The sequence below is a fragment of the Thunnus maccoyii genome, chromosome 14 (genome assembly GCF_910596095.1).
Source record: "Thunnus maccoyii chromosome 14, fThuMac1.1, whole genome shotgun sequence".
NCBI classification, from domain to species: domain Eukaryota; kingdom Metazoa; phylum Chordata; class Actinopteri; order Scombriformes; family Scombridae; genus Thunnus; species Thunnus maccoyii.
Genome location: NC_056546.1, coordinates 12,070,312 through 12,096,301, shown reverse-complemented (window position 1 = coordinate 12,096,301; position 25,990 = coordinate 12,070,312). Strand labels below are relative to the sequence as shown.

Sequence of the window (25,990 nt, the reverse complement as noted above, 5' to 3'; positions counted from 1 at the left end):
TGAAAATGGCAAGTCATAGCCTGTGTATTGGATGTTAAGTGCTGGATGTCATAGACCTTTCTGCAAGTTAATGAGTCAAAGTCTGAGATGCTTTTATTTCCATCAGCATGTTCAGAGTAAATTTTGGCAGCTTGTCCACTACTGTCAAGTATATCACATAACTTGAGCATACATTTTAACTCCCTTTTTATAGACAGTAGACAGGAACACAGCCAAAATCAAGTTCTTTTTATGACGTTTTTAAATCATGGCTAGAATAGACTCTCTGTGTGTGGGACTCAGTCAGAAAACCAATTCTCACCTATTAGTGCTTCTCTTCACTGTGAGGTTTAGAATTGATTTTTATTATTTTATTGAAGGGAACATTTGATTGATTCAAAGATTTAGAAAGTCAGTCCCCCAGTTATGGCGCACAGAGCTGTGTGCCACTGACAGGCAAAATCAGAAATTGTTAAATTCCACGTAGTGACTTGGAGGAGATTTTCATTTTTACATACTGTGGCCAAAAAAATAAAAGTAAAATAAATAAATAAAACACATTTTGAGTAATTACACCTGATACATAAAGCCATGACTGCCTTTTTTCAGATCACTCTTACAGTAATGATGCTATCAACAACCGGTTGTGTTATTTTTCTTTTAAAAACAAACCTTGACAGTGTTACTACAACTTAAAAAAAACAAGAAATTGTCAATCCCCAAGTGCCTCTTGGAGCAGAAATTACTGGAGGAATATTAAGCAACAATGTCTATGTGTTTTTTAAAGAGTTCCTGTTAGTGTATTACCTTGTGTACACATTTTCCATGCGTATATTTTTTACACTAAGGGAGGAGTTTGGGGAGATCTTTTGGCGTCTGATCCAGCTGACGTATAGCGGCCATGTTCTACTCTCTGCTTTGCTCCCTTCTGTGTGTTCTTGGAAATGTGGCTGCCTTGTGTTGCCCTGCCAGGCCCTTGAGACAACTCCCAGAACATTTCTGTCGCAGTGACGTGTGCAAATGTTTTTGTGTCCATGTGTTTTCCAGTCAGCATCTATTCGCCTGTGCTTGTCATTCCTCAATGTACTTCTAATTTGTGACTAAGTCAGTGCTGAAAACAAAAAAAAATGTGTCTGAAATGCTTTTGAGTGAAATTATAAAATGTTCTTTCTGCTCTGTAAAGTTCATATGTGTGGCTGTTTCAGGACATAAATATACTGTGATGGTTAATAACAAGAAACTTCATTGCTAGACTTCCAAAATTCAATAGCAGTTGCAGAATTCAATAAGTGCACCTTACTGACATTTTTATGTGACAAATGACACAAATCAGAAAGATTTGTCAGAAGGGAGGCAAAAACCTGACATCTTTGATTATTAGTCACTAACTTCCTGTCTCTCTGTACCCTGGAGACATTGCTGAACCACACAGAAACCTGTTTGTATCTGTTTACCTCTCTCTGGCTTGCTCACACACAACCCCCACTTACTGAGGCAAGTTCATGAAAACGGCTCACTCTCTCTCATGCTCTCTCTCCCTCCTCCCCCCTCTTTTCTCCCACTGTCACTCTGTTGTCCAGATGGAGGAAGTAATAGCACGCATGCAGGATGAGAAAAATGGCATCCCAATCCGAACAGTGAAAAGTTTTCTAACCAAGATCCCCAGTGTTTTTTCAGGTAAGGCTCTTATCTCTCTGCTCTGTTGTGTTCCTCTCTCGTCTCTTCTCCTCTCCTCTCCCTTCTTCTCCTCTCCACTTGGCTCCCACCCACTAAGTACCTGACTAGTACTCTGTTCTTGCCAAACAAAACACTGAAAGTATTTAGAGAGTTGTCCGTTTTGCATTTTGCACCAGCAGTGCCAGAATGTCAAGAGGATCATATTGGATTTTCGAGCTGTGCAACCGAATAGATAAGAATCCACATTGAAGTGATACTCTATAAGAGATGGGTTCAGTTAAAAACTACATGCAACACTAAGAAGAATGATGCCATCCTCACTGTTATATTTAGTTTACATGTGGATGAAAAATAAACAATGCACTGTACTATACACTTCATTCAATGCTGCTAGTAGTCAATACTGCACTTGCACTAGTCCCATAAAACAAAAGGATGCCATACATCTGTACTTGACACTCAAATTAAAAGCATATCTCAACTAATAAAAATTGGAGCTATATAATGCTTATCTATCAGCTACAGATCAATACAGGATTAAAATCCCAATATAATATAAAGGCTTCATAAAGGCCTCCTATTAGTAGTAGTAGTAGGCCCATGTGTATTAGTACTACTACTGATAAATTAATATTCCAAAACCTTAATCTAACACTCCTGTGAGTGCCTGTTTCTGCAAATTGTGCACAAGCATCCTTTTTGTGCAATTTTGCCTCAAGGCACCGACAACGCCAGAGCCACCACTGGTCTTAACTGCTAAAAAAAGGCCCATGCTTGGCTTGTCACAACTAGTGACATGTCCAGGCCCTCTTGACATGGATGGCTAAGATGGTGCACAGATTAAAAAAAAAAAAAAAAAAAAAAATTGGCATAAGCACCCACATATGAAACCACACATGGATACATTTAAACTGTGGCTTTGGTGACGTTAGTGACAACAAATGCTTTGGCCATATATAGAGCAGCTGATGTTTCCAGAGTCTCGGCCTTGGGCTTTACTGTTTTCTCCTGTTGCACATGATGCCAAGGCTACTACACTGTGTTAGTGTGTATTTGTATTTCTTTAATAACAATTACTATCTATATGAATTAATGATTAGATTAGAAAATTACTTTGATTTTACATGTAGCCAAACAAAATCAGTTTGCATCCATCACTTTTTTCACATTTGTCAGATATTATAAAATCAGTATAACTACACTGGCTATGTTTGCTGGATGACATAATTGCAACAGATGGCTTGTATTTATAGCTCTGTTTTACACCAACCCTATATACAGTACATTACCTATATCTACAATACCTGCTATACATATAGTTCATTTATATGTCTAAAAGCCACATCATAATCATTACAATATGTTTGTCAAAATGTGTGCAGTGTCTGTCAAGGTTGCATCATCATGGAGCAAAAATAGTGTCAATGTGCAGTGCTTTCAAGTGGATTTCAAGGCTTTTTGATTTTTTCTCCAAGAATGTAATGCTCAGGCTTCATGTTATCCCCCCTGAACACCACTCCTTTGGCAGGTTCTAAAGGCTGATTTATGGTAAGTGTTGCTCAACAGAAATTAAAGAGTTGTGCAACATTTTCAATTTATGCTTCAGCAAGCTTGCAAAACTAATTAAACAAGGATGTTACAGGTTATCTAAAGTTACAGACCAAAATATCAATAAAGAAGCTCAGTGAAAACTACAATCTCCATGGCAACATTAATTATCACTACCCAATCACATTGCGCAACAAAATATGATGGTGCCCGCGACATGACAAAATTCTCCAGGAGCTTGACATGAAAGGATAGTGTCCAGCGACACTTTTTTCTATTGAAAATACCTCATTTCTGTCGAACAACACTTATCAGAAGTGTTGAGCGACCCACTATAAATCATCCTTAAGGCTGCAACAAGGACACAGTCCTTTTACAGCTCCCCCTCTGTGAACACTGACACTTGTGTTTATTGTAACACTTGGCCAAGCTGTAAGCACCACAGCTGGGGATGTAACCCCAGGTTGCTGTAATGTGTTTGTTTCCTCTGCACCACTTGGTAAAATACACAGATTCATTTACTTACCTTTTGTTCACTTGTTACATTAACACCACTTGCTTCCAAACAGGTTTATTGCTGACAGAACTGGTGTAGCCAAATTCCGTACTCACTGTAGTTATACAGTATGTATCAGACCTGTCTTTGTCTTCTTTTCCTGATACAGGAAGACAAAGATGTCAACATACAGGTGCATGTTATAAAAATTCTAATCACATACACAAACTGTATGTGCTTGCATTTGTCAGCCACATGTTTTTAAGATTATATACAAATAACAGAATAAAATACATTTGTACTGGTAGGTACATGTTCCAAAGAGCTGTATGTGCATGCATGTATGTACGTATGAGTGTGTCTCCTTTGTGTGTGTTGTCATTGTGTGTATTTGTGGTATTGTGTGTTAGGTATCCTTGTGTGTTTTTTCCCTAAAGTCAGCAACAGAATCACAGCTTAGAAACAACTTCACTGCTCTCTCAGTTTGTTTTCAATACTCATGCAAGTATCACACAGATTTTTACAATTTTTTGCAAGAACCATTTACAGTTTATTCTAAAATTTCACACAATTCCCTCGTATTTTTATTTAAGGCACCCTGTGGAGTTTTCTTGTGAACAAAAAAAAGTTGGATGTTTACATGTGTTACTCACCAAAACACACTGTGTGTATCATTTAGGACCAACAAACATGTTGAATGCATTTTCCTCATAAAACATTTGCAAAGCTGATTTTTGAAGTAAGTATTGTTTACATCAGTGTTTACTAGCATGTCTTCTTCTTTCCTGCCTTTGCAGGTGCTGCTCTACAGCCACCTGTGGAGCAGTGGAATAGTGTGAAACCATTGGCAGGGATATGTATTACGTAACTGTGTGCACACACACATGCATGCGCACCCTGGTGCGTATGCACAATACAAACAGAACAGGACCCACTCATAACAAAACTACTCCTAGGCAGCAACTAGAGGTCTGAAACACCACAGGGTACCTTTAAGTTTCTTTTTTGCTATGCATTGCTTATGCATATTGATAGTTTATGCTGTTTTTCAAATTTTTTGTGTGCATAATTTAATTTAAAAGTGCATTTGGTTCTAATTCTGCACATTTCACCACCTTTAAATACTACAGCCACTTTCATATGTTCATCCTTTTATCATTTCTTCATGTACATTGTCAAGCATTATTTTTCAGCCGTGCATGTACTGTATCCTGATACTATTTGCTGCTGTGATTATCCAATTTTTGCTATCATCAGGTTCATGAAAGGTTGAGCTTATCTCTTATCACTCTGTATATATTAATAAGCACATGCTTGCACCCGCACACACATACACACACACAAATATGTACAGCCCAATCTATGGGCATGATATTAATCAATTCAGGGAACAGCCTTGTTAGAGGATTACCTTACACATCTCATTTAAGCTCTCTCTTAGAAAGTGGGTCAACTCTGATAGTGTGAAAATGGGGTTGTACTAATGATGTTAATCCGTGAAAAATCTCATCTGGTTATGGGGGCGCCAAAAAACAAGGGGGTGCAGTGAAAGAGAAATGAAGAGACAAAACACAGACAGACAGATATAGCATGATGGACAGAGAGACAGCCACAGGGACTGATTGACTCACTGCATGAATTCCCTCATGTCTCCATTTCACACCTTTTTTCTGCCTTCTGTGGCTCTCATCTCCTCAACACACCTTCACCTGTCAGCATGACAGACAGTAATAATAGCCTGGAAAATATATATTTAGCCAAAGTGCCAAAGTCACATGTTGTGGAGAGGTGTGAAAATGCCCAGGGGTAGAGGGTTCTGTTATGTTCTGAGATGTGAAAATGATTCAGTCACATTTTCAGATGGAGATGATGAATTGCAAAATGGTATTCATCACATAAAAAGTTTGATGTCCATTCTAGAAAAATGGAAAAAGGGATATACAAGTCATCTCTAGACCTTTACTCAAAACAGGTTGTATCATCTGTTTAAAAAAAAAAAAAGATACACATACAGCGTCTTCTGCTCAGTTTTACATTTATGCATTTCTCCTCTCTCTTCTCCTCTCGGGCCATAATCTGACCTGTTTATATCTTAGTTTTTGTTCCTGACAGTGGGAAATGTCCAATGTGATGCAATGACTTATTAAATGAAACGATTGCGGCTGCAATGCCTGTGTTGCGACTGAGTCAGACAAATTGTGTTGTTATTATATACAATGGATGCTTCATTATGCCACTGTGCCTCTCTGGTCATTTATATTAATGGACTATAGCCAAGGAGAGCTGGCTTGGAGAGGGTGTCAGAAAAGAATATTTGGTAATGGATGGCCTATTACCCACCCACATGGTGCAAAGCGAGAGGAATTGGTATGCACTGTGATGATGAGGGAAGGTGGGTAGGGTTAAGAGTGTCATTGTTTTCGCTTTCATTTGCATCTATATGCAAAAAGGTGTTTCACCACACTGTGAATATATTAACTATATTTCAGTGATTCATATTAATGAGATTTCTCTTGTTGCAGGTTCTGATATTGTACAGTGGATGATCAAGAATCTGGACATCGAAGATCAAGGTAATAGAGCCCTGGTAGTGAGCTGATGATCAATATTGATCAAGGACGTAGAGGTCAAAATTACAAATCACTGCTAATTCAAATATTTTTGTTCAGCTCAGTTCAAAGATTCGGAGTACTGTAACTGTTGTTTGTTCACTTTATTTCTAAGTTAAGCAAACACATCACTGATCATACTGCTGCGATGTTCCACACTGATTCTGACAATGATGCTGTCAGTCATCTGCGAGGGCAGCTCCACTGTTAAAAGCTGCTGATGCACTCAGTGACAATGGCGGTGCATTTGGAAGATTCGGTGTTAAAGATTCGTTTGTTCATCATTGTTACAGTTGTTTTTTTTCTGTAAAGTTACAAGCTTGCTGGAGGTTTTCAGGGCAAGATGAGAGAAGCAGTGCTGATCAGGAATTGTATTACTTTCATTAGTCTGTCAAAAGAAACACCTACGTGCCTCTGTTAGATTGCTGTATGTAAAAGACCCCAGTTCTGCATTTTTCTTTGATCTGACTTTCTGTGTCCTTGAGCTACAGCAGAAACTGCAATTCTTGTTATTATTCTTCCTTTTTTCTTTCTTATTATTCTTATTTTATTCCGGTGTGATGAAGTAGAACTAGACTGTCTTGAGGGAGTTGCCAGATCATTAGTTGATCCCCTCATTGCTCATTAAATGACTCAAGAGTGGGCAGGTTGAACTCTGATAAATATAGAAAGTTAAAAATGGTTGCTCGGTTGCATTAAAGATTACCATTCTCCTCCTCCAGTGATAAAAAAGTATAGCTAACAATGTGAAATGTCTTTTTTCTCTGAAGTGTGGAAGTGTGTGTGTGTGTGTTTGTGTACTGTAGGTGTGTGTTTACTATACAGCACTTGTGTATCTGAGTGTGTATGTGTGTGCATTCCAGTGTCTGTCTGCTCTAGTGTGCGCCTCAGTATTGTAAAAGCAGGTTCACAATAGTGACATAATCAATTGTTCACTTAGCTGACTCATCAACTCACAAGTCCTTTGTGTGTTTCATTTGTATGCAAGTCTTTTTCTATTTATCTATTGAGCATGTCTGCATCATGAAGGTTTTTATATAAGCACAAAGCCTGTCTGTACATATGTGTGTGTGTTTAAGGGCACTAGGAAGGAATCAGCAGCCTGTGCTTCAAAGCAGGATTTGGGGTTAGTGAGGTAACTTCAGGTTTAACTCTGGGTTTTCAGGGTTCTGATGGTGGTTCACTTCTTACTGAGGTACATCACCATGGCAACTTATGCTGATAAGCTAACTTGCTCCAGAGCAGGTTAACTTCAGAGGATTGGATCACAATTTGTCAACACCCGGACCACTGACCAATCAGATCACTGGAAAAAAAGAGTCATCAATTCTACAAGATCCCGACATAATCCACACACTGTTAACTGGCCAACCCATGATTATAAATGCTACATTTCAGTCAGATAGACCTCATCAGTCCTTAACTATTTTTCCACTCTTTGCTTCAGCAGAAACAGAGACAGTCTGGCATTACTTTTAAGTTTTTTTATATGACATGTTCAGAATGGTTTCTTCATCATCCAACTAAATAACAAAAAACATCCACTCTATACTTAAGTCATATATAATAATTCCTATGTGTATTTTAAGCCTTAGCCTACTTTTAATATGTGGAAATTATTTCTAGTGTTTCTACATCTTCTTATTCTGTTGTATGATTACAGGCTTGTTTCCCTCCATCGAATATGACTTTTCGCTGTCCCTAAAACAGAAGTTTTCTGCAGGTACTTGGTATCACCGTTTCATCTCATATCATATGAAGTACTTCATTCATGGTTCCGATAATGCTGCTTGTAATTAACAACCCCGCCTCTTTCACATGAACGCGCTCGTAGCTGGAAGACCCAGAGTTGACTGAGCTAGTTGGTAGCCAGCTTCCTAGTACTGGTTATCTAGACGGCCAATGTTAGGCTCAATGAAGCCAGCTAATGAAAAGATATCTTGGGTATGTTGAACTTGCTTCATAGTACAGGCCCCAGATCATGGTTAGACACCTCTGCAATGTTTAAAGTCAGATGAACTTTCCCTAGTGGACAGGCTGAGTGCTTTTGTTTTCTTTTTTTCTTTTCTTTTTTTTCCTTTTCATTTGCATTATTATGGCAGAACACGGTTTCAAACATTTAAAATGCCCAAGAGATGATGCTTTTCCCCATGCCTCAGACAGCACTTTGATCATTAATGTATCTGTATCATGGCAACTCTAATATGCAACATAAAATGATTAATAATCAACAACAAAAAGCCTGTCAAATCATTTCTGCTTAACATGCTGAACAGGGCCAATGGGGCAAAAATGCTCATCTTTATGTCATTTTGTTGCACTGTTACTGAGGCAATATGATATATGTCATTTCCTCAAGGAAATTTGCATTTATACTGTTACTTTTTGTGTCACCTGCAATTATTCCACAACAGCAGTCTTTTTTTATCGTTTATCATAATTGTCAAAAAACTGCGATTTTATAACAGTGAAGAGTGTGAAAACATGTCAACCAGCAGATGTTTTGTGTACTTTAGAACTATTTTTTTTTTATCGGTGCACTTTTTTTTTGCAAACAAAACATCCTGTCAATTGCCTTGCGGTGTTGAATGGAGTGCTGTGCAAAACTTGACATTAGCACAGAACAACTCCTGGTGGGGCTGACAAACACAGCAAACTGATATGCAATTAATTTGGCTCACAGCATGAAAGCAGCATGTTTATTATGTAAAGGCATATCCACTCATATCAAAGTGAACTCCAGATGAACCCATTATCATCCTATTTTGCAATATCTGTCGTCGCCAATCCTTTTTTAATTCAACACTGCATAATAGCCGATGAAAATTCCTGCCTTCAAAGTTTTTCTCAAAAGTTTAAATGATTTTGTTGCAGGTTTTGCACTTTCAACTCCATAATACTTTCATTACTATCATTACTATCACAGATCATTATCGTTCATTGATTGGGAGCTTTTGGAATTAATTGCTTACCACATTTAAGGTGGCTCAGACATCATTCATTAGCATGCATTACTGTGCACTCTAATCCAGACAGCCACAGGTTGACATGAGATCCTTACTGTCTGCTGAGGACACTATAATCCATTTATACATCCAATTATACATTTAAACATTACAGTTATGCATCAGGAATCTCAAACCTGACCAACGATTTGCTCCTTTAACATTCTGATCCACTTTGAATTTCCTCCCAAAATTCATAACTTAAATTGGAAAAAAAACAAATGTTATACAAATAGTGGTGGAATCAGCAGGACTTACCAGTGATTTCAGTATTCCCATTCCATCAAGGTAAAATGTCCATAAATCCACTTAGAAATCATACAAAAAATATGTTCCACTTAACTTCATAATCATCAAATAGAATCTCCAGTTAAAAAAGTAATCCCAGTTGATTGCCGTCTATATAGAGCAAACAGGAATTGCTAGCAGGCAGTTCAGAAGGTCTTTCCATGATAATGATTCACTAAAACAAAAAACAGGGCTCAGGTGTAGCCCACAGCTAGCTGCCAACATTATACTTCCTGTTTACATTACCCAAGGCATGATGGGAAGCCTTGAGGGAAAATCTCAAAATATATTCATTGTATGAAAAAAGAAAAACAGAAGTGACAAAATCAAGGAAAATGTACCTTTTTTGTTTCACGCTATCAATATTTGCTTGTCTAGCTAAGACTTGAAGAGATGTAAACCTGAAAAAACACAGCTAAGGTTCAAACGGGTTAATGGTCTATGGACTGATTCATTCACAGAGTCACTTACAGTATGAATTAGCTTTGCAGTATTATCATTTTGATTGTGCCAGGAGGGTAGTGAAACCCAGCTCCTGCGTCACTGGTCTGCAGATCTTCTGACCTCTGACCTGCTTGAAAATAAATCCCTGCAGGGGTATCAATAAGATCATATCATGATTAAAATAAATATATCCAATGGCACTGTAAAGCTCTTAGATATACACCAGGTCCATCTATACACTATAGATCAAATATTCACCAATGCCAGGATAATGATAACATCACATTATAATGTAAATATCATAATAACTCAGTGGGAATAATAATATCATTATTTTTCTTTTTTCTAAGGTTATTTTCTATGTCCCAAATACAGTGTATACATACACACACATATCTTACATACATGCAAACACCGTTGTCAACAAAATCTAAACATTTGACATCACTAAACAACACTAGATAAATGCAATAGCTAAATTCACCCAAACAGAACAACATATAAAAGGTAAACAACAGTCAGCCAGTCAAGCTGTCAGTGAATGTGTACCCATGTGTTATTTAGGGTGTGAACTGCATATGAAAAAGCACCTAATCTGCTCAGTGGAACACCAGGGAACAGTAAAATGATCTCTGAGGGAGGACATGTGGCTCATCAGAACAGATTGGAGAGGGTGCATATATTCTGTATAATGGTTCTGGTCTTCTCCTCTACCCTTCTTAAAACCTCCTCCTCATCAGACTCAAGAGTCACTCCTGTAGTGGAGCACTTCAGATGATCTTTTTCAGCCTCCTGAGATCACCCCTCTTTACACTGCTACCATGGCATACAGATGTATAAAAGCTCCTAACTTCCTTCAAAAGAGAAACATGGATTTATGAAATAGTGTCAGTATTCTCTCACCAGTCCTCTTCGTAGTTCAGTTACACACTCAGGTATTTGACTGAATCCACTATCTCCTCCTCCTACACAATTAAAACAAGGAGTCTTTATCACATCCACATCTTCAATCAGTGCATACTGTTTACTGCACACAATAATAATCAAAATATAGCTACAAATACAGAATCTCGTCACTTGTCTTTAGATAAAGCTCAGCTGGAATACTTCCACACTCCACTTGGCAGGGCTCCAAACTGCTGGGTTTTTGGCACCGAGCTGGTAATATGATGAAATCAAAGGGTGTTTTCCCCTTGGACTCTGAGGCCGGCCTTTCTTGACAACTTGACTAATTCCAGTCCAAGGTTTACTCAGCTATAAAGCTTATAGAAAAAACGTGCAATATGTTAAATGGATGCCAGAGGCTCCCTTGGTACCAATAACTGATCTTTATAGACCTACTAGAAAAACCACAACAAAACAATCTTTATCTCATGGAAACTCCCATCACATTAGTACCATTTAGCATTTTCAGATTTAATCTTTCCTGCCCACCATACTGTATGTATGGTGGGCATGGATTTGTTAATGAAAGAAATACAAATGTTTATACCAGACAATTAAAAAAAAAAAAGCGTATACTGTTCAGCTTTACTTGACCAAGCAAAACAACAGACCATGAAGGAAATACAGTGTCAAAAGGATTGTTTTGGGGATTTAGAAACATTGTTGTAACACTGACTTTGTGTGCGGATAATATTCAACATCTATCCTTAAATTGTCATCAGAAAAACCATCAGCTTCACTTGAACAGTAACAGAGAGACTGAGCAATCCAAAACAGGTGACAGAGACGCTGCACACAAAATGGGAACAGATCAGCCAGAAGAGGAGACAGCAAGCGCTTCAAGTCTCTTACTGCACTGTCACAGACGTCATTTTTCATACTTTGGTGACTTTACTTTCATCTGACATTCATCACGTCTGAAGTAACAATCCAGAAAATGAAATTTTTGAATGGATAATAAGTAAAAAGGATGAGTGGATCTTTGCTTAAATGTTTGTCCTTTCAATTCAAATTCCTCTGCATCTCTTGGACGATGAAGCTCTCCGACTGCACAGAAATTTCTCTTTCTAACTTAATAATGCAACAAAATATAACATACACTTAATGATATATATATATTTGTGGGGCAAGATTGTTGAAAACTGAAATAGTACAGCGGATAAGGTGGAGGGTGTGTGTTTGTAAGTAAACAGGTTTAAATAAATTATGAGTCATAATTTATTAATGAATGCACACACGTACACACACATGCACATACGCATCCTGACCCCTCAATGCTGTGACAGTCAACTCAGTGGTAAAGGAAAAGCCAATTTATATTTATCTCACACACACATCTATCTAGTGTGTGTGTGTGTGTGTGCGTGTGTGTGTGTGCATGTGTTTGAGAGTGAGAGAGCAAAGATGTGCATATTTTATGCATGCATATAGTAAGCTCCTGTTATAGCATCCATAACTCTGCCCATTTAATGTCAGACATTTCAACCTTTGTTAGCTTAGTATATTAAAACTTCAAGCCTCTCCTGGGCTTTACCCCAAAAATACAGTAAATAATCAAATTACATAGAGGAAATAGAAAAGGACACAACTGTATGAAACAACATCTAAATAATACGTCCTATACTGTCAATAATAACCAAAAACTGACGATAACAGAGACCTGTCAACAAATTACACTGAATATGAATAATAGGTGTTGACCAAATTAAGGGGTCACAAGTTGAGTACAGCAGGGAATAACTAGTGGCAGTCGAGACACGCAGTTGATGATGATTACATGTTTTCATTATCTGATGGCTTTAAATCAGGGACAGTCAACCATGTGCTGTGGAGCGCCGGAGGGAAGCAGGTTTTCACTCCAACCAAGCACAACACCAGGTGATTTGACTGATGAGTTCCACCTCTCTCTCTGGCTGAAGGTGGGCTAATCAGTACTGTGGCCATCATTCATTTCATTCATTTTATCGTCACTTTCAACCCCTCACTGACACTGTCATTCTGTTTTGTACTGTCACATCCATGTCTGTAGCTGTACTGTGTAAATATTTTTGTTCCATCTTTCTCTGTATTTATTTATTTTATTTTTATTTATTGTATACAGTATTTAGATTTGATGAAGATTTGTCTGTTCCCTGTTTTCTGTTGCATTGAGCATGCTGATGGCACAAGAATTTCTTTCAGGATCAATAAAGTTCTTTTTTATCTTATTTTCTTAATCAGCGAGACCTCTTGCTGTGGTGTTTGGTTGGAATGGAGACCTGCCTGTCCTTTCTGTCAAAGCAGTAACCAAGTCTTTTAAAGCAGCAGCTCTTAATGCAGGTCATGGTGTTCGTTATGGCCATTTTGTCAGGGATGAATTTATACCTGGGGATTAAAGGTGAATGCAGTTAATTAGCTGGTGGGACAAAAAAAAAACAAAAAACAACATGCTGGCCAAGGATCTGTGATGAGGAACTATTGATTGCAGAATAATCAGAGAATCTTCTTTTAATGAAAAAGTGGGATAGATTTATCTTTTAATGCCTCAGTATTAACTAAAAAAAGAGTGTTTACAAAGAGAAGCAATTAGAATTTAAATTACAGTAAGGAAGGGCCTAATCACTCTGATCCTTAAACCTGAAAAGACCAATTTATTATTAGAAAACTGATTAGAATACTAATACACAGTATTCCTCATTTAAAGATGAAAGTGGTTATATTTTAGTTTTTAGTTTGTTTCATTTTTTTTTTAGAGAATTTCATCACATACTTAAGCTGATAATTTACTGATTGTAAATATACTTTTATAGTGCTTTCTAGTGACAAAACCATATGCACATATACCAATATAATAAGCTTATTTCTGATTTCAAAAATACGAATTAAAGATCTATCATCTTTCAGTTCCCACTACATCTGACTGTTTTGGAATATATTTTTAATACAGTACTGAAAGAGGAAAAGTTTCAATCAGAGCACAGAACTGCTTTAAAACTTCTACAATGTTGTTGAATTAAACTTGTCTTCTGAAGGACTTGTGGAACTTTCTGAGCCGTGGGGATACATGTGTGAATGTTTTATATGCATAAAAGCAAAGTTGTGTGTGCATGCGTGCGATATTAATGGGAAAACTGACAGACTGAACAGGAGTAACCAAGTTGTAAATGGACTTTTTGTTTGTGTTTTCCCTCAGTGGAGGCTCTTCACCTAGGAACTCTGATGGCTGCACATGGTTACTTCTTCCCCATCTCAGATCACGTCCTCACTCTCAAAGATGATGGCACTTTCTATAGGTTTCAGGTAAGAATGACACTAGTAATGCTGTGATACTTTGTTGTTATATTATGTTATTATACTCACTTCCCAGTTTATTAGATACATTTAGTGGTTTAATCCAAAATCATAACTGTATAGTCATTTTAGAGGCTTTACTGTGTGGCGCTATTGAACTGCCTCATACTGAAAGGTGTTTTTTATATTTTGTCCAACCCATTTATATCATTGACAGTAGACTAAATATAGAAACACCAGTCAGTACAATGCAATACATTCAAACAGCAAGAGAAACTTCATCCTCCAAAATCATCATGAGGTTGAATCAACACCTCACTTAAATTATTTTGGATTGGATTTTTTCATACTTTTTTTGTAATGTGCTATGAACTATAGACAAGATTTTCACCCATATATGAGCAGGAAGTTTTCATCCAGAGTTTCTCAAGAGTCCACAGTCATGTGTTGTACAGACAGGGTTGCAGGAGATGTCTAGGACTGATAAATTGTTATATGTTTTATGTCTTTTTCATAGAGAAAAAAATGTGGTAGGTTTATTGTCATTTCTATATGACACATCTGAAGCACTTTCCATACTGCTGAAAATAAAGTACAAAAGTCACTTTACACATTACGGATTTTATTATTATTATATCATTATAAATGGGGTGAGAGGCCAGAGAAAAAGCTGAGAAACACGTTAAAGTGGCTCTGTGTGAAACGGTAGAGTCCAAACAATGATTCGACTACCTGACTGTGTACAAGCCCCAGTATTCTTACAGGTTCATAAAACAAGAGCAAAAAAACACATCATTCTGAATGTCAATAGTGGGATTGACAGTTTTAGTGATTTTCCACCCAGTGAGCTCCCCCAAGTGTGCTGCACAGAACTAACCAAAGTAAATCAATGCCTAAGGCTGTTTGTGTTAGTGGCAGGCTTCACTTTGCTCTTTACATCTAATCAGTTCTCATCTGAAGCCAGTCCATACAATGCTGCCTGAGGAGGAGCAAGATTCATGCTGATCTCTGCCCTCAGTGAGTGCTGAAAGGGGCTTATGTGCTTTAGACATTATACCGAACCCATTATACAACAAAAATGTGTTATTGTGACAGATGCAGCGCTGTGACTAAATGACAGTGCACCCTTTGATTCAAAACACCATGTGGTTAGTTGTAGTCTGTCAAAGATGCAAGGTTTCTTTTAGTTTTGGCTCTTAATGACCTGTTTTTCCCTTCAGACTCCATACTTTTGGCCATCAAACTGCTGGGAACCAGAAAACACAGACTATGGTGAGATAGCTGTTCTGTTGTAATCTAATTCCTACTTTGTGCATTAAATGTCCTGTAGAGGCTAATGATACTGTAGAGCATAAAATATATTTGTCCAATAGATATGTTATTACTCCTAATGTTACCAAAAGTTCAAAAGATGAAACACAAATGGTGCAACTGCAGTATCTGAATGGTAGGCACAAACATAAAGTCACATTTAGTTTTACTCAAATGTTGGCCCAGACTTAGAATCAGATATAGTGCAGTGGACATGCAATGACTCTCTTTGTATTTTATATCTATTTTATATAATTCGATTTTCTTTGTATTCCAACCTCAGTCAATTGTGTTTGCCTCAGCTGGGCTCTGTGACTGATGCAGACTGATTACAGTGAAAGAAAGCAGAGCTGTGTTTGTATGCTTGCACCTGTTGGCTAAATGTGCACATTTGGCTGAATGTTTTAATGGTATGTGCTTTTCATTGTTTACAGAGGAGCAGAGTGGAGATAACAATTTCATATTGCCAAAAATGGTTTGAAAATTGGATAGCCGCAGCCTTGCAGGTCTTTCATTTGTTGTTTGAGTTGTAGGAGAGGAAAACGCTCGCTGTGGGAATAATCCCAACTGTTACGGGAAGTTAAAGTGTCTCAGATGCAGCGACTGATTCACCTAAATGATGCCCTTTAATGAAAACAGTCTAATGGCAATAATGAGAAAGTTTCCACATAATGATCAGTTAACAAAGGGATGATGGGATGACAGTACATGAAGACATGAAGTCAGGAGCTTACACACACACACAAATATACACAGTAACAAACACTCACACACATGACCTTTGTGATTTGCAGGCCAGTTTAAATGTGCAGTTGAGAGGATTAAATGAGTAAATGCAGGGCCACTTAAGGCTGTTAAAACCAAGCTGAAATCCAGTTCTCCCTCTATTACCAATCTCTATGTATGTCTCTCTCTCTCTCTCTCTCTCCATCAGCTGTTTACCTCTGCAAAAGAACAATGCAAAATAAAGCACGTCTGGAGCTTGCAGACTATGAAGCGGTAAGTGAAAGAGGTCTTTTAGTGTCAGCACTCCCCTCTCTACATATCTGTTCTGTTGCTGTGTTGGCTCTCAGGCTTTATCTCCTGCCTTTTCCATCACACTGATACTGAGCCCATTTGTTTTTCTGTGTGTTATTGCATTGTTTGTAACTTTCCTCACCAAAGATATTAAATGAATCACCTGGCTAGTTATGCTCTGTGTCTTTTCCTTTTGTACGTGAGCAGGAATCATTAAAGACGGTATCCAGCCGTGCACTGTACACAGCATGTGCAGTAAACATAATCATCTCAGATACTTCAAAAGCCTTTGTTTTTGTTTTTTTTTGTTTTTTTTCTACTTGCAGGAGAGCTTAGCAAGGCTACAGAGAGCTTTCGCCAGGAAATGGGAGTTCATTTTTATGCAAGCAGAAGCACAAGCGAAGTAGGTTTCTTTAAGAACCACACACGCATTGAGCAATTATGAGTGAGTCCTCTTACACCCTCATTATGACATGATTAAACTTAGCGTTCATGACAGCTTCCCTGTAATGTCCAGCTCGCAACTTCACAGATGAACAGTACATTAAACATGTGATGGACTAAATGGATCATGTGTGTTGGAATAAGCTACATGCGCTGAACTCCTTTTTTTCCCCCCATCAGAGTGGACAAGAAAAGAGACAAAATTGAGAGGAAAATTCTCGACAGTCAGGAAAGAGCATTCTGGGACGTGCACAGACCAGTGGTGAGTGAAATCACTGATGTTGTCGTCATCGTCGTCTTCGCTGTTACTGATATCATCTTAATTGTTCTTGCGAAAGTGAATAATATTGAAAAAATGATTTCATGCTGACCACACTCCACTCCATCACACACACACACACACACACACACACAGTCAAAAAAATAATTGCATGGGTACGGACAGGAAATCGTTTATGCTCTCTGGGTTGTTTTAATCTGTCCCACGCATTTCACAGGCAATGTGAAATGTGATAAAGAAATAGTGTTGTGAAAATGTTATGCAGTTACAAGCACTATATCAATTATGTTGTTTATATATGAGCCATACTTGATTCCTGTGGCCTGTGAACAGTGTAAAGAGGTGAACACACTGTAAATCCCCCATCGTACACATGAAATGCCACATCAATAACTGTCACAACACATCAGCCTCACTGCTGCTCTTTACCTTGTTCATACACCCTTGCTTAGCATTAGCATTTAGTTTCCCCCTGAGGTTAAAGGGTCTCCTCTGCTGTATTTCTCTAAAAGCCACAGCTCCATGCTTAATTGGAAAATAACAAGTTCAATTTATGCGTCCTTGGAGCAACATAATCAATATTAATTCAAATTTCACAGTGACGCCGTCAAGCTACTTAGCTCTGTTCTTCTGGAAGAGACCTAGATTAGACCACTTGTTCAATCAGCCAGAATTTGCACGCTAAGACTCTGATTTCCCGCTGGTTTACTTGTTTTGCTAGAATTGGCACATTCCATGTTTAATTAAACCAGCATCTGACACATTGTCCTGGAGACTTCACTGAATCACTCCACACCATAGCAAAGCATATTGGATTTAACGAGCTGAAACTCATATAATGGTGGCGAAATTGCACCTTTACCGTTTTTGTGTTGTCATCCTAGCGGGCAAAGCAGCTGAAATCATAAGAATTGAAATGACAAATTAACTAATGATTTTCTGAATTTCTTCTCACTCTCACAGCCTGGATGTGTGAATACAACGGAAGTCGACATAAAGAAGTCCTCCAGAATGAAAAACCCCCACAAAACCAGAAAGGTACACTACATCCTCCCACTCATATACCTTTCTTTTAAGGTCAGGGTTGATAACATTGTAACACACACATGAACAGACAAGTTTATTGTTCCTCTCAGTACTTGTCATCTGCTGTAAGGCTACTACTATTGAGAGTTTTATTTTATCTTTATTTTTTTGTTGTTGTCTCAGTCTGTGTATGGGCTGCAGAATGATATTCGCACCCATAGCCCAACCCACACCCCTGCCCCAGAGGCCAAGCAACCTACAGAAGAAGAACTGCAAGAACAGGTCAGACCTGCAGGTGGCGCACTACCACTAAAGATCAATACCAGCACTCAAATTGTAGTTGTAGTTTATATTTTTCATCTGTTTTTCAATTATTCAATTATGATTCATACATTCGTAAGTGCAATGCAGTGCAGAGTTTAAAGTGCACATATAAAGTCAAAAAAGGAAAATATCATGCAGTTGGTATGTAAATAGGCATGCAAACCAACATTTTCTGTGAATTCATGGTGACAGATGTGTGCTTATTGTTCCCTGCTATGGTTTCAGATCACCTTTTGGCAATTGCAATTAGACAGGCATCGACTGAAAATGTCCAAAGTGGCAGAGAGGTGAGCAATGCTCTTTGCATCTTCATTCAGTTTAGCCATTGATTTGTTTATTGAGCCTTTAAACAGCCTAACACGGCATGGAATTAAGAGCTCCGATGACCTTGAGGACTGATTGGGCCCAGACAATGCCTTCAGTGGGCATCAACGGTGCCAGATACTAGATGGCAGACTGAAAAGAGAAGAGGTGCACTCAGCAGAGAGTCTTCTATTCTTGTGTCTAAATGCAGGGTCGATTCCTCCTGTCAGACTCTACCTTTCATTTTAATTTAAAGTATTTGATCCCAAGAGGATTTCACTTCTCCTATTGTCGATTAAAGCTTCCAAACAAACAACTCGTTCATAATAATTCACATAAAGGTGCAGAGCATAATTTCACCAGTGATTGATTCTTGTTTTCTGTCAGTCATATGTCCTCAGCTGTGTTTTGTCTCACCATAGTTTGCTGGGCTACACAGAGCAGTACGTTGAATACGACCCCTTCCTCACGCCTCCAGATCCATCCAACCCCTGGATCTCAGATGACACCACACTCTGGGAGCTCGAAGCCAGGTGAGTACATGTCTCCAGACAAAAGAGCAGTATGTATATATTCTTACTGTTGCACACATACTACATCTGTGAAATGATAATGTTGCATTTGTGGTTGTCTTCCCACAGTAAGGAGCCAGGCCAGCAGAGGGTAAAGAGGTGGGCTTTTGGCATTGATGAGGTTCTCAAAGATCCTGTTGGGAGAGAGCAGTTCCTCAAGTTCCTGGAGTCTGAGTTCAGCTCAGAGAATCTAAGGTATATAATGAAATACACTTCCTACACACCAAGATGAACACATACAAAATACTTTTTGTTACTAGAGAGGAAATTCTACTGACTTAAATTAATTCCCAATAGGCTAAACCTAACCTCAAAGCCTCAATGTATTTTTGACTACATTAGTATGAAGTATATTAATATATACATAATTAGAGAGTTTGACTTACACCAGCAAAAAAAAATGCATTTGGTTTTGTTTGTTTCTCTGCTGATTAGAAATGAAAATATGGCACTGTTTTACTGCCATGTTTATACCACAGTGATGTAAACAAACAGCATCATACAAGGAAACAAACAGAAAGCAATAATAACATAGATATAGTTGTCATGTAATGTTAATTGTTAAATTCAAAGTCTTGTCAGTGGTGTAAGGAGTACTCTAATCCTTTACTTAAGTAAAAGTAATAATACAGCAATGTAATTAAAGTAAAGTAATTCATGGTTATTATAGTAAAGTTGAGTACAATTAAAGTACAAATGTATTGTGAGCAAAATGTACTTAAAGTCTCATCATGGAGAATGGTCCCTTTTGGAGTGTTCTAATATTTCCCATATTATTTGATAATTATTATTGAAGCAGCATTTTAATGTCTTAGCTGATCGAAGTGAAGCCCAGTTTAACCACTTTTTAAATATGTATCAGGTAGTTTCATCTGTAACAACTCATGTTTTATGAGACTGTCATATGTAATGTTTAATGTGTAAAATGTTGATCTGCAAAGCAACCAGTTGTCAAATAAATGTAGTGGAGTAAAAAGTACATTTGCTCCTGAAATGTAGTGGAGTAGAAGTATAACGAAGCATAAAATGAAAATACTAAATTACCTGAGTTACTTGAGTTAATGGACTTAATTACTTTCCACTGCTACCTGTCAGGATCCAATCATTTGTTTTGATTTAGATTACAGTTTGAAACTATAATTGCTACATACACAAATCCAATCCTCACCTGAAGCAAATTGTAACCTCAACCATAAACCAAGTCTTAAGCCTAAAATCAATGGTTAATCTTCATAGGGGACAGCTTTTTGTTCCCACATGGGTCCAAACAATGTGACTGTGAGAAAAGATGTTTGTTGCCACAACGTGATTAATACAAGCACTCACACAGACACAAAGGCACACGTGAGAGACTGTGGAGGATTTAATTCACACTTTTCTGCTCCCCCACCAACACACACACACACATACAAATGAAACATCCACACACACTATATGACACTCACAGATACATACATTATATACATTAATGTATGTACACACCCATATGGTCAGATTGGAATAGGAAAAACTATTTGTTTTCTGTGATTCTCTGATGATGACAGACTCATTGAATAATGGGTACATACCCATGTCAACAACATCATTGACTGACTATCACAGTTGTCATTGGGATCATTGGTACTTTCCATTTTTAAGAAGTTACTTTGTTCCTTATAAGGTAACAATAAATGGGACGATAAGTCCAAACTTCTCAATTTAAAAATGTAACACATGTTTCATAGAAAATGAAACCCCTCCCTACCTCCCCCTCCTTTCCCAAGCAAAGAAGAGTTGAATCTCACTCAGTTATCTTACAGTCAAGATGGCAGTGAAGCTAAAAAAAAATGGGGATTTATTCATCTCGCATTGTGTGTAACTTTAGTGGATCATAAATAATTGGGTATGGAATTAATCTGCAGATGCTTTTGTTAAAGATGAGACCAAACTTTTCTATGGATGTCAGTTTTTGAGCCACAACAAAGGCCAAAATGTGGCCAGCAACAGTCTTGTTTTTAGCTTAGCTGATTGCCGGAAATACCTTATGCTTCAGTTGTTGATAACTTGCGGCCCCAACCAGCCAGTTAAGAGGAGCCAGGAGTCAGCAGTCAATGGCGGTATAAAAACGCATTATAAAACAGGTTTTTCAACAATTGTGAATCACTGCAACCACGAGAGGTCCTTGAGCATACAGTCATAAATGTGCACAAAAATATTAGGCTGATTGGTCCAGTAGTATGTGAGATTAGCTGTAGACAGATACACACATGGACACATGCACACACAGACACAGACACACACGACCAAACACATGATAATGAGTAGAGTAACCACTGTGCAGGATGGCTCCTGTGCTCCCTCTGATGGTACATGGTTGTACTGTCCAAAGCTGATAATGTGGTCCGTCTGATTAAATTATAATTAAGTGGCTCAGTCAGTTGAGTGTTTTAACTCAGCTATAATTGAACTCACATACATATGTAATATTATAAACTTACAAGAAGAAGGACTATTAACCTTATTAACGTTAACTTTTTAAAATGTAACCTGTAATGTGGTGCTGTAACTGCTCACTATTTAAAACCTGTCTCTGCTGAGGTGCTCCTAAATAAGGCACCAGATAAAAATTTGCCTGCTGCAGTTACATTCACATATTTCTTAACATGTAGTCTCACTTCTGTCATGCTACAGGGTTTTTACTTATGCATAAAATGAAGCCTGTGCTTCACATAGACCTAAAAATGTACATTTTGCTCTATAACAGCTCTCTGTAAATTATAATGCTGTACAATGTTAGCTTTCAATTTATAAATTTCAAATGTTGAGTTGTAATAACAAAATATGTGCATATCATATGTCTTTGTTCACTGAAGACTGTATTGTCTTAATCCTTCAAAAAATTAACTACCAAGGAAACCCTGTGCTGAGCTAACCTCAAGGTTACTCTACAAAAACATGTTTGATTAGTTTGACTTCTGACTTTGAAAAATGAATGAAACTGTTACCTACCAACTACCAATGGACAATATTCAGGAACAGCACCAGTATGGATCTTATAGTTTATTTATCACTGCTAATTATTATGTAACTGTCTGTTCTATATAACTTCTTCTTACCTGTGCCAACTTCCAATTTGTGATCCAGAGCTACCATATCAAACTTTCTACAATAATAGGATACTATCTTTTACTGTTGTGTTTGGTCTGTAGGTTCTGGCTAGCAGTTCAGGAACTAAAGAAGCGTCCCATCAGAGAAGTTCCAACTCGAGTTCAGGAGATCTGGCAGGAGTTTCTGGCCCCCGGAGCGCCCAGTGCCATCAACGTTGACTCCAAGAGCTACGACAAAACCACCCAGAATGTCAAAGACCCTGGACGCTATGCCTTTGAGGATGCACAGGTGTGTGATTCAATAGCTAACAATACAAATGCATCATGCTAACCTCTGTAATGGTTCATATATGGGTTCTAAACAGTAGATAAGCATAAAAAGTTCAACTTTTTTGCTGGATCAACTGACACAACAGCAACATCTTCTGGTAATGAATAAATCACAGTTCTGTTTGGGTAGTCAGTGGAATATTGCATTTTATTATTTATATTAAACAATATGTGATACCTGTGTCTGATGTTTTTATGCATTATTTTCACATTACATTTTTCTACAACAGGAACACATCTACAAATTGATGAAGAGTGATTCTTACAGTCGTTTCATCCGTTCCAGTGCCTATCAGGAGTTATTACAGGCCAAGAAGAAGGTAAAAAACACCTAACCTGTCTCCAATGCTGAGATAAACATCTTTAAATGAGATGCAGAGAAGTATGTGTAGGTTACAGTTCACGCTTACAACCTTATCTTTATACAGACACTGACTCTTCAATCACAGTGATGGTGAAACCTGCCTTCCTGGCACCCACTGTCACACCTTTTTAAAGTCTGTTAGATCACACTGTAAGCCCATTCCCAGTAATCCATTCACATACAAAGCAAGTGTGGAAATGGAGTTGCTGTTGCACACACCTGTTATAACATATATTCCTCTGCTGGAGCAAGGTTGATATGATAAAGTAAATAAAGTATATGAGATGTTAGACCACCGAGGGGCAGAGAATCTCAAATGCAGACCCTCAAAAACATAATACAGAGGTATTATTATCATTGGTTTATGAAGATATAGCTAAAATTTATCAAACAATTGTCAGTAATATAGCAGCATCCCATTGGTTTTGTGTGTCTGTTCCTTTAGTTGTGGTTTGTTCTTCACTAATTCCTAAACAAAAGCTAGTCTGTGTCAAGCTGCAGAGTTGGATGTTTTTTCTCGGTGGATTTGGCACTCCAAGCAACTCCTTGAAATTACGCCAGTTATTTGATTCTGTGTTAATATAAAAATATTGCCTATGCAAGTTCAGCTTTATGTGGAATGTATAGGAAATATATTCTGTCTCCTTCAGAAATTAAATGTATATGAACTAGATATAAAACTCCAGAATACAGAGTATGTGGTAGAGCTGCTGAAAGGCGCCAGGTCAAACCAAAGAACATGTCAAAACCACATGCCATCAATATCAATTAGGGGCAGGGAGAGTGAATACAACATATTAATAGAGTCTGCTTCAGGTGTGGATGATGGAGTAGCTGATCAGGACTCCTGCCGGGCTTATAGAAACCATTATAAATAGCAGAAACACAGAGGCTTTCATAACATGATGAATAATTCAGAATTACACAGGTGTATTTATGTGATTAAAACCTGCTCTGTCTCATACCTCCTACATTTTCTCTGCTTGTCATTCTGGCAAAGAAGATTTAAGTATAATAACTAGAGTTTTTTTTAAAAAAAAAAAAAAGGAATAAAAACAACTCTACGTTGGTTTCAATGTATATATTTGTTTTTCTTTCTGACAAATACCATATGAGTGCAGTGGTATTTAATAGGTAGTTACATGCCCCCTCTCTATTTACCCAAGTCTTCATTCGATCAATTTCTGAGTCTTTCTAATGGCTTTATAATGATGATGATAATGTGAGATAGACTTTCTTTTTTCTTTCTTTGAGGTAGCCTGAACAGAACAGCTGTTTATTTGGCTTGCAAACCATTGTATTCTCATATTGTAGTTTATATATGGCCTTCCAAATGATCTTCAGGATAATAATACTTCACTCAATGTGTCATTTTTGTCCCTCCAGAAAAGTAAGAACTTGTTCTGAAGGCTCTTACTTCCAGGTAATGTCTAATACAAAATTATATGCATTTTACAATGTTTTTTTTTATTGTTTACTGTTGGTGATACTGTCAACTAAGTAATGAAATAAGTAATGTTCCATTTACATTCAGCTCAAACCTTAAATGTGTAAACACAGTGTGTGAAATACAAAATGTATTTATTCACTCCCATTCCCTGTTACATATTAACCTTATTCTCTTTCCTGCCTGTCCATTCCACCTCGCACTCTCTCTTCCCAGCACAGGGGAAACCACTAGTATCCAAGTGGCTGACCAGTCGTGTGCCATCATGCTAAAATCAATGCCAACTCTCTCTCTGGGACATGGAGAGGGGGACCATCTCATCTCTTCGTCATCATTGTCTGTCCATCCGTTCTTGGCTCAGCCAGGTGATGAGCCGGGCCATCTGTTCGTCTGTTGTCCACCGGAAGTTGCATGTCCATGGAGAGGATGTTCCTTCTTCTCTCTCCTCTTACAGTACCTGATATATTTCCAGTATTCTCAGAAAAGGAGGCATTGCTGGACTTGTGAGGACACTGACAGACTGGTGAGATGCAAAATGTCACTGAAAGAAAGTCAGTGTTCCAGTCCAACGTTCCAGTTCTTTCCATCGTAACTGCTGGATCGGCGCCCCCTCTCTCACTTCCAGCTGAAACAAATGATGTCAGAGAGAAAAAAAGAAAAAAAAAACACATAGAAAAATAATAAATAAAATGACAGCTTAAACTGATAAATCTAACCAATGTCATTGCTTTACATGATCTGAGGTCACAGATACTTTGTCACGCTATGGGAAGTGTTGTGCAGAATGAATATACAATATATATATATATATATATACATATATATTATGATTATTATTATTATTACAATTATTTATTGTGCATTTATTTTGCTTTACATTATTTTATTGCACTACAATAATTAGCACATATGGTTTTCATTGCACTTGTAAAGTCACATTCAAAATTACAAAAATGCTGTCTCCTGTCTTATGTAGAACATAATTCTTTGTTATTCTCTCCTGCATTTATTTTTATACCATATTTAAAGACACTTTTACTTACTTGTATTATTAAAGTTGGCCCTCTATCTGTTACTACGGCTTGGACTTGGATTTTTTTTTTTTTTTTAACTTTTCTGACACACACAGTACCACTGTAGCAATGAAGACTTTGTGTAGCTTTCATTTTTCAGGGTTTTACAAGAATCCAACAGTGCTTGTGCAATGCACTTTTTCTTTTCACCA

At 37.7% G+C, this 25,990-nt stretch overlaps 1 protein-coding gene across 4 annotated transcripts in view; it reads left to right on the top strand.

Moving 5' to 3' along the window:
• rgs7a (regulator of G protein signaling 7a) overlaps positions 1-25,543 on the top strand; it is a 55,179-nt gene extending 29,636 nt beyond the window's left edge. For 3 of the 4 annotated variants that reach the window (XM_042432697.1, XM_042432699.1, XM_042432696.1), the window contains 16 exons: positions 1,560-1,656; positions 6,223-6,273; positions 14,164-14,270; positions 15,482-15,533; positions 16,507-16,571; positions 16,916-16,992; positions 17,214-17,295; positions 18,277-18,351; positions 18,523-18,621; positions 18,889-18,950; positions 19,389-19,499; positions 19,608-19,733; positions 22,727-22,913; positions 23,185-23,274; positions 24,705-24,741; positions 24,982-25,543. In XM_042432697.1, coding sequence (XP_042288631.1) covers positions 1,560-1,656; positions 6,223-6,273; positions 14,164-14,270; positions 15,482-15,533; positions 16,507-16,571; positions 16,916-16,992; positions 17,214-17,295; positions 18,277-18,351; positions 18,523-18,621; positions 18,889-18,950; positions 19,389-19,499; positions 19,608-19,733; positions 22,727-22,913; positions 23,185-23,274; positions 24,705-24,725 — 1,302 coding nt within the window. In that variant the 3' untranslated portion in view covers positions 24,726-24,741; positions 24,982-25,543. The remainder of the gene's footprint in view (positions 1-1,559; positions 1,657-6,222; positions 6,274-14,163; positions 14,271-15,481; positions 15,534-16,506; positions 16,572-16,915; positions 16,993-17,213; positions 17,296-18,276; positions 18,352-18,522; positions 18,622-18,888; positions 18,951-19,388; positions 19,500-19,607; positions 19,734-22,726; positions 22,914-23,184; positions 23,275-24,704; positions 24,742-24,981) is intronic. The other variant, XM_042432698.1, reaches the window with a different exon arrangement.
• The last annotated feature ends 447 nt before the right edge of the window (positions 25,544-25,990 follow it).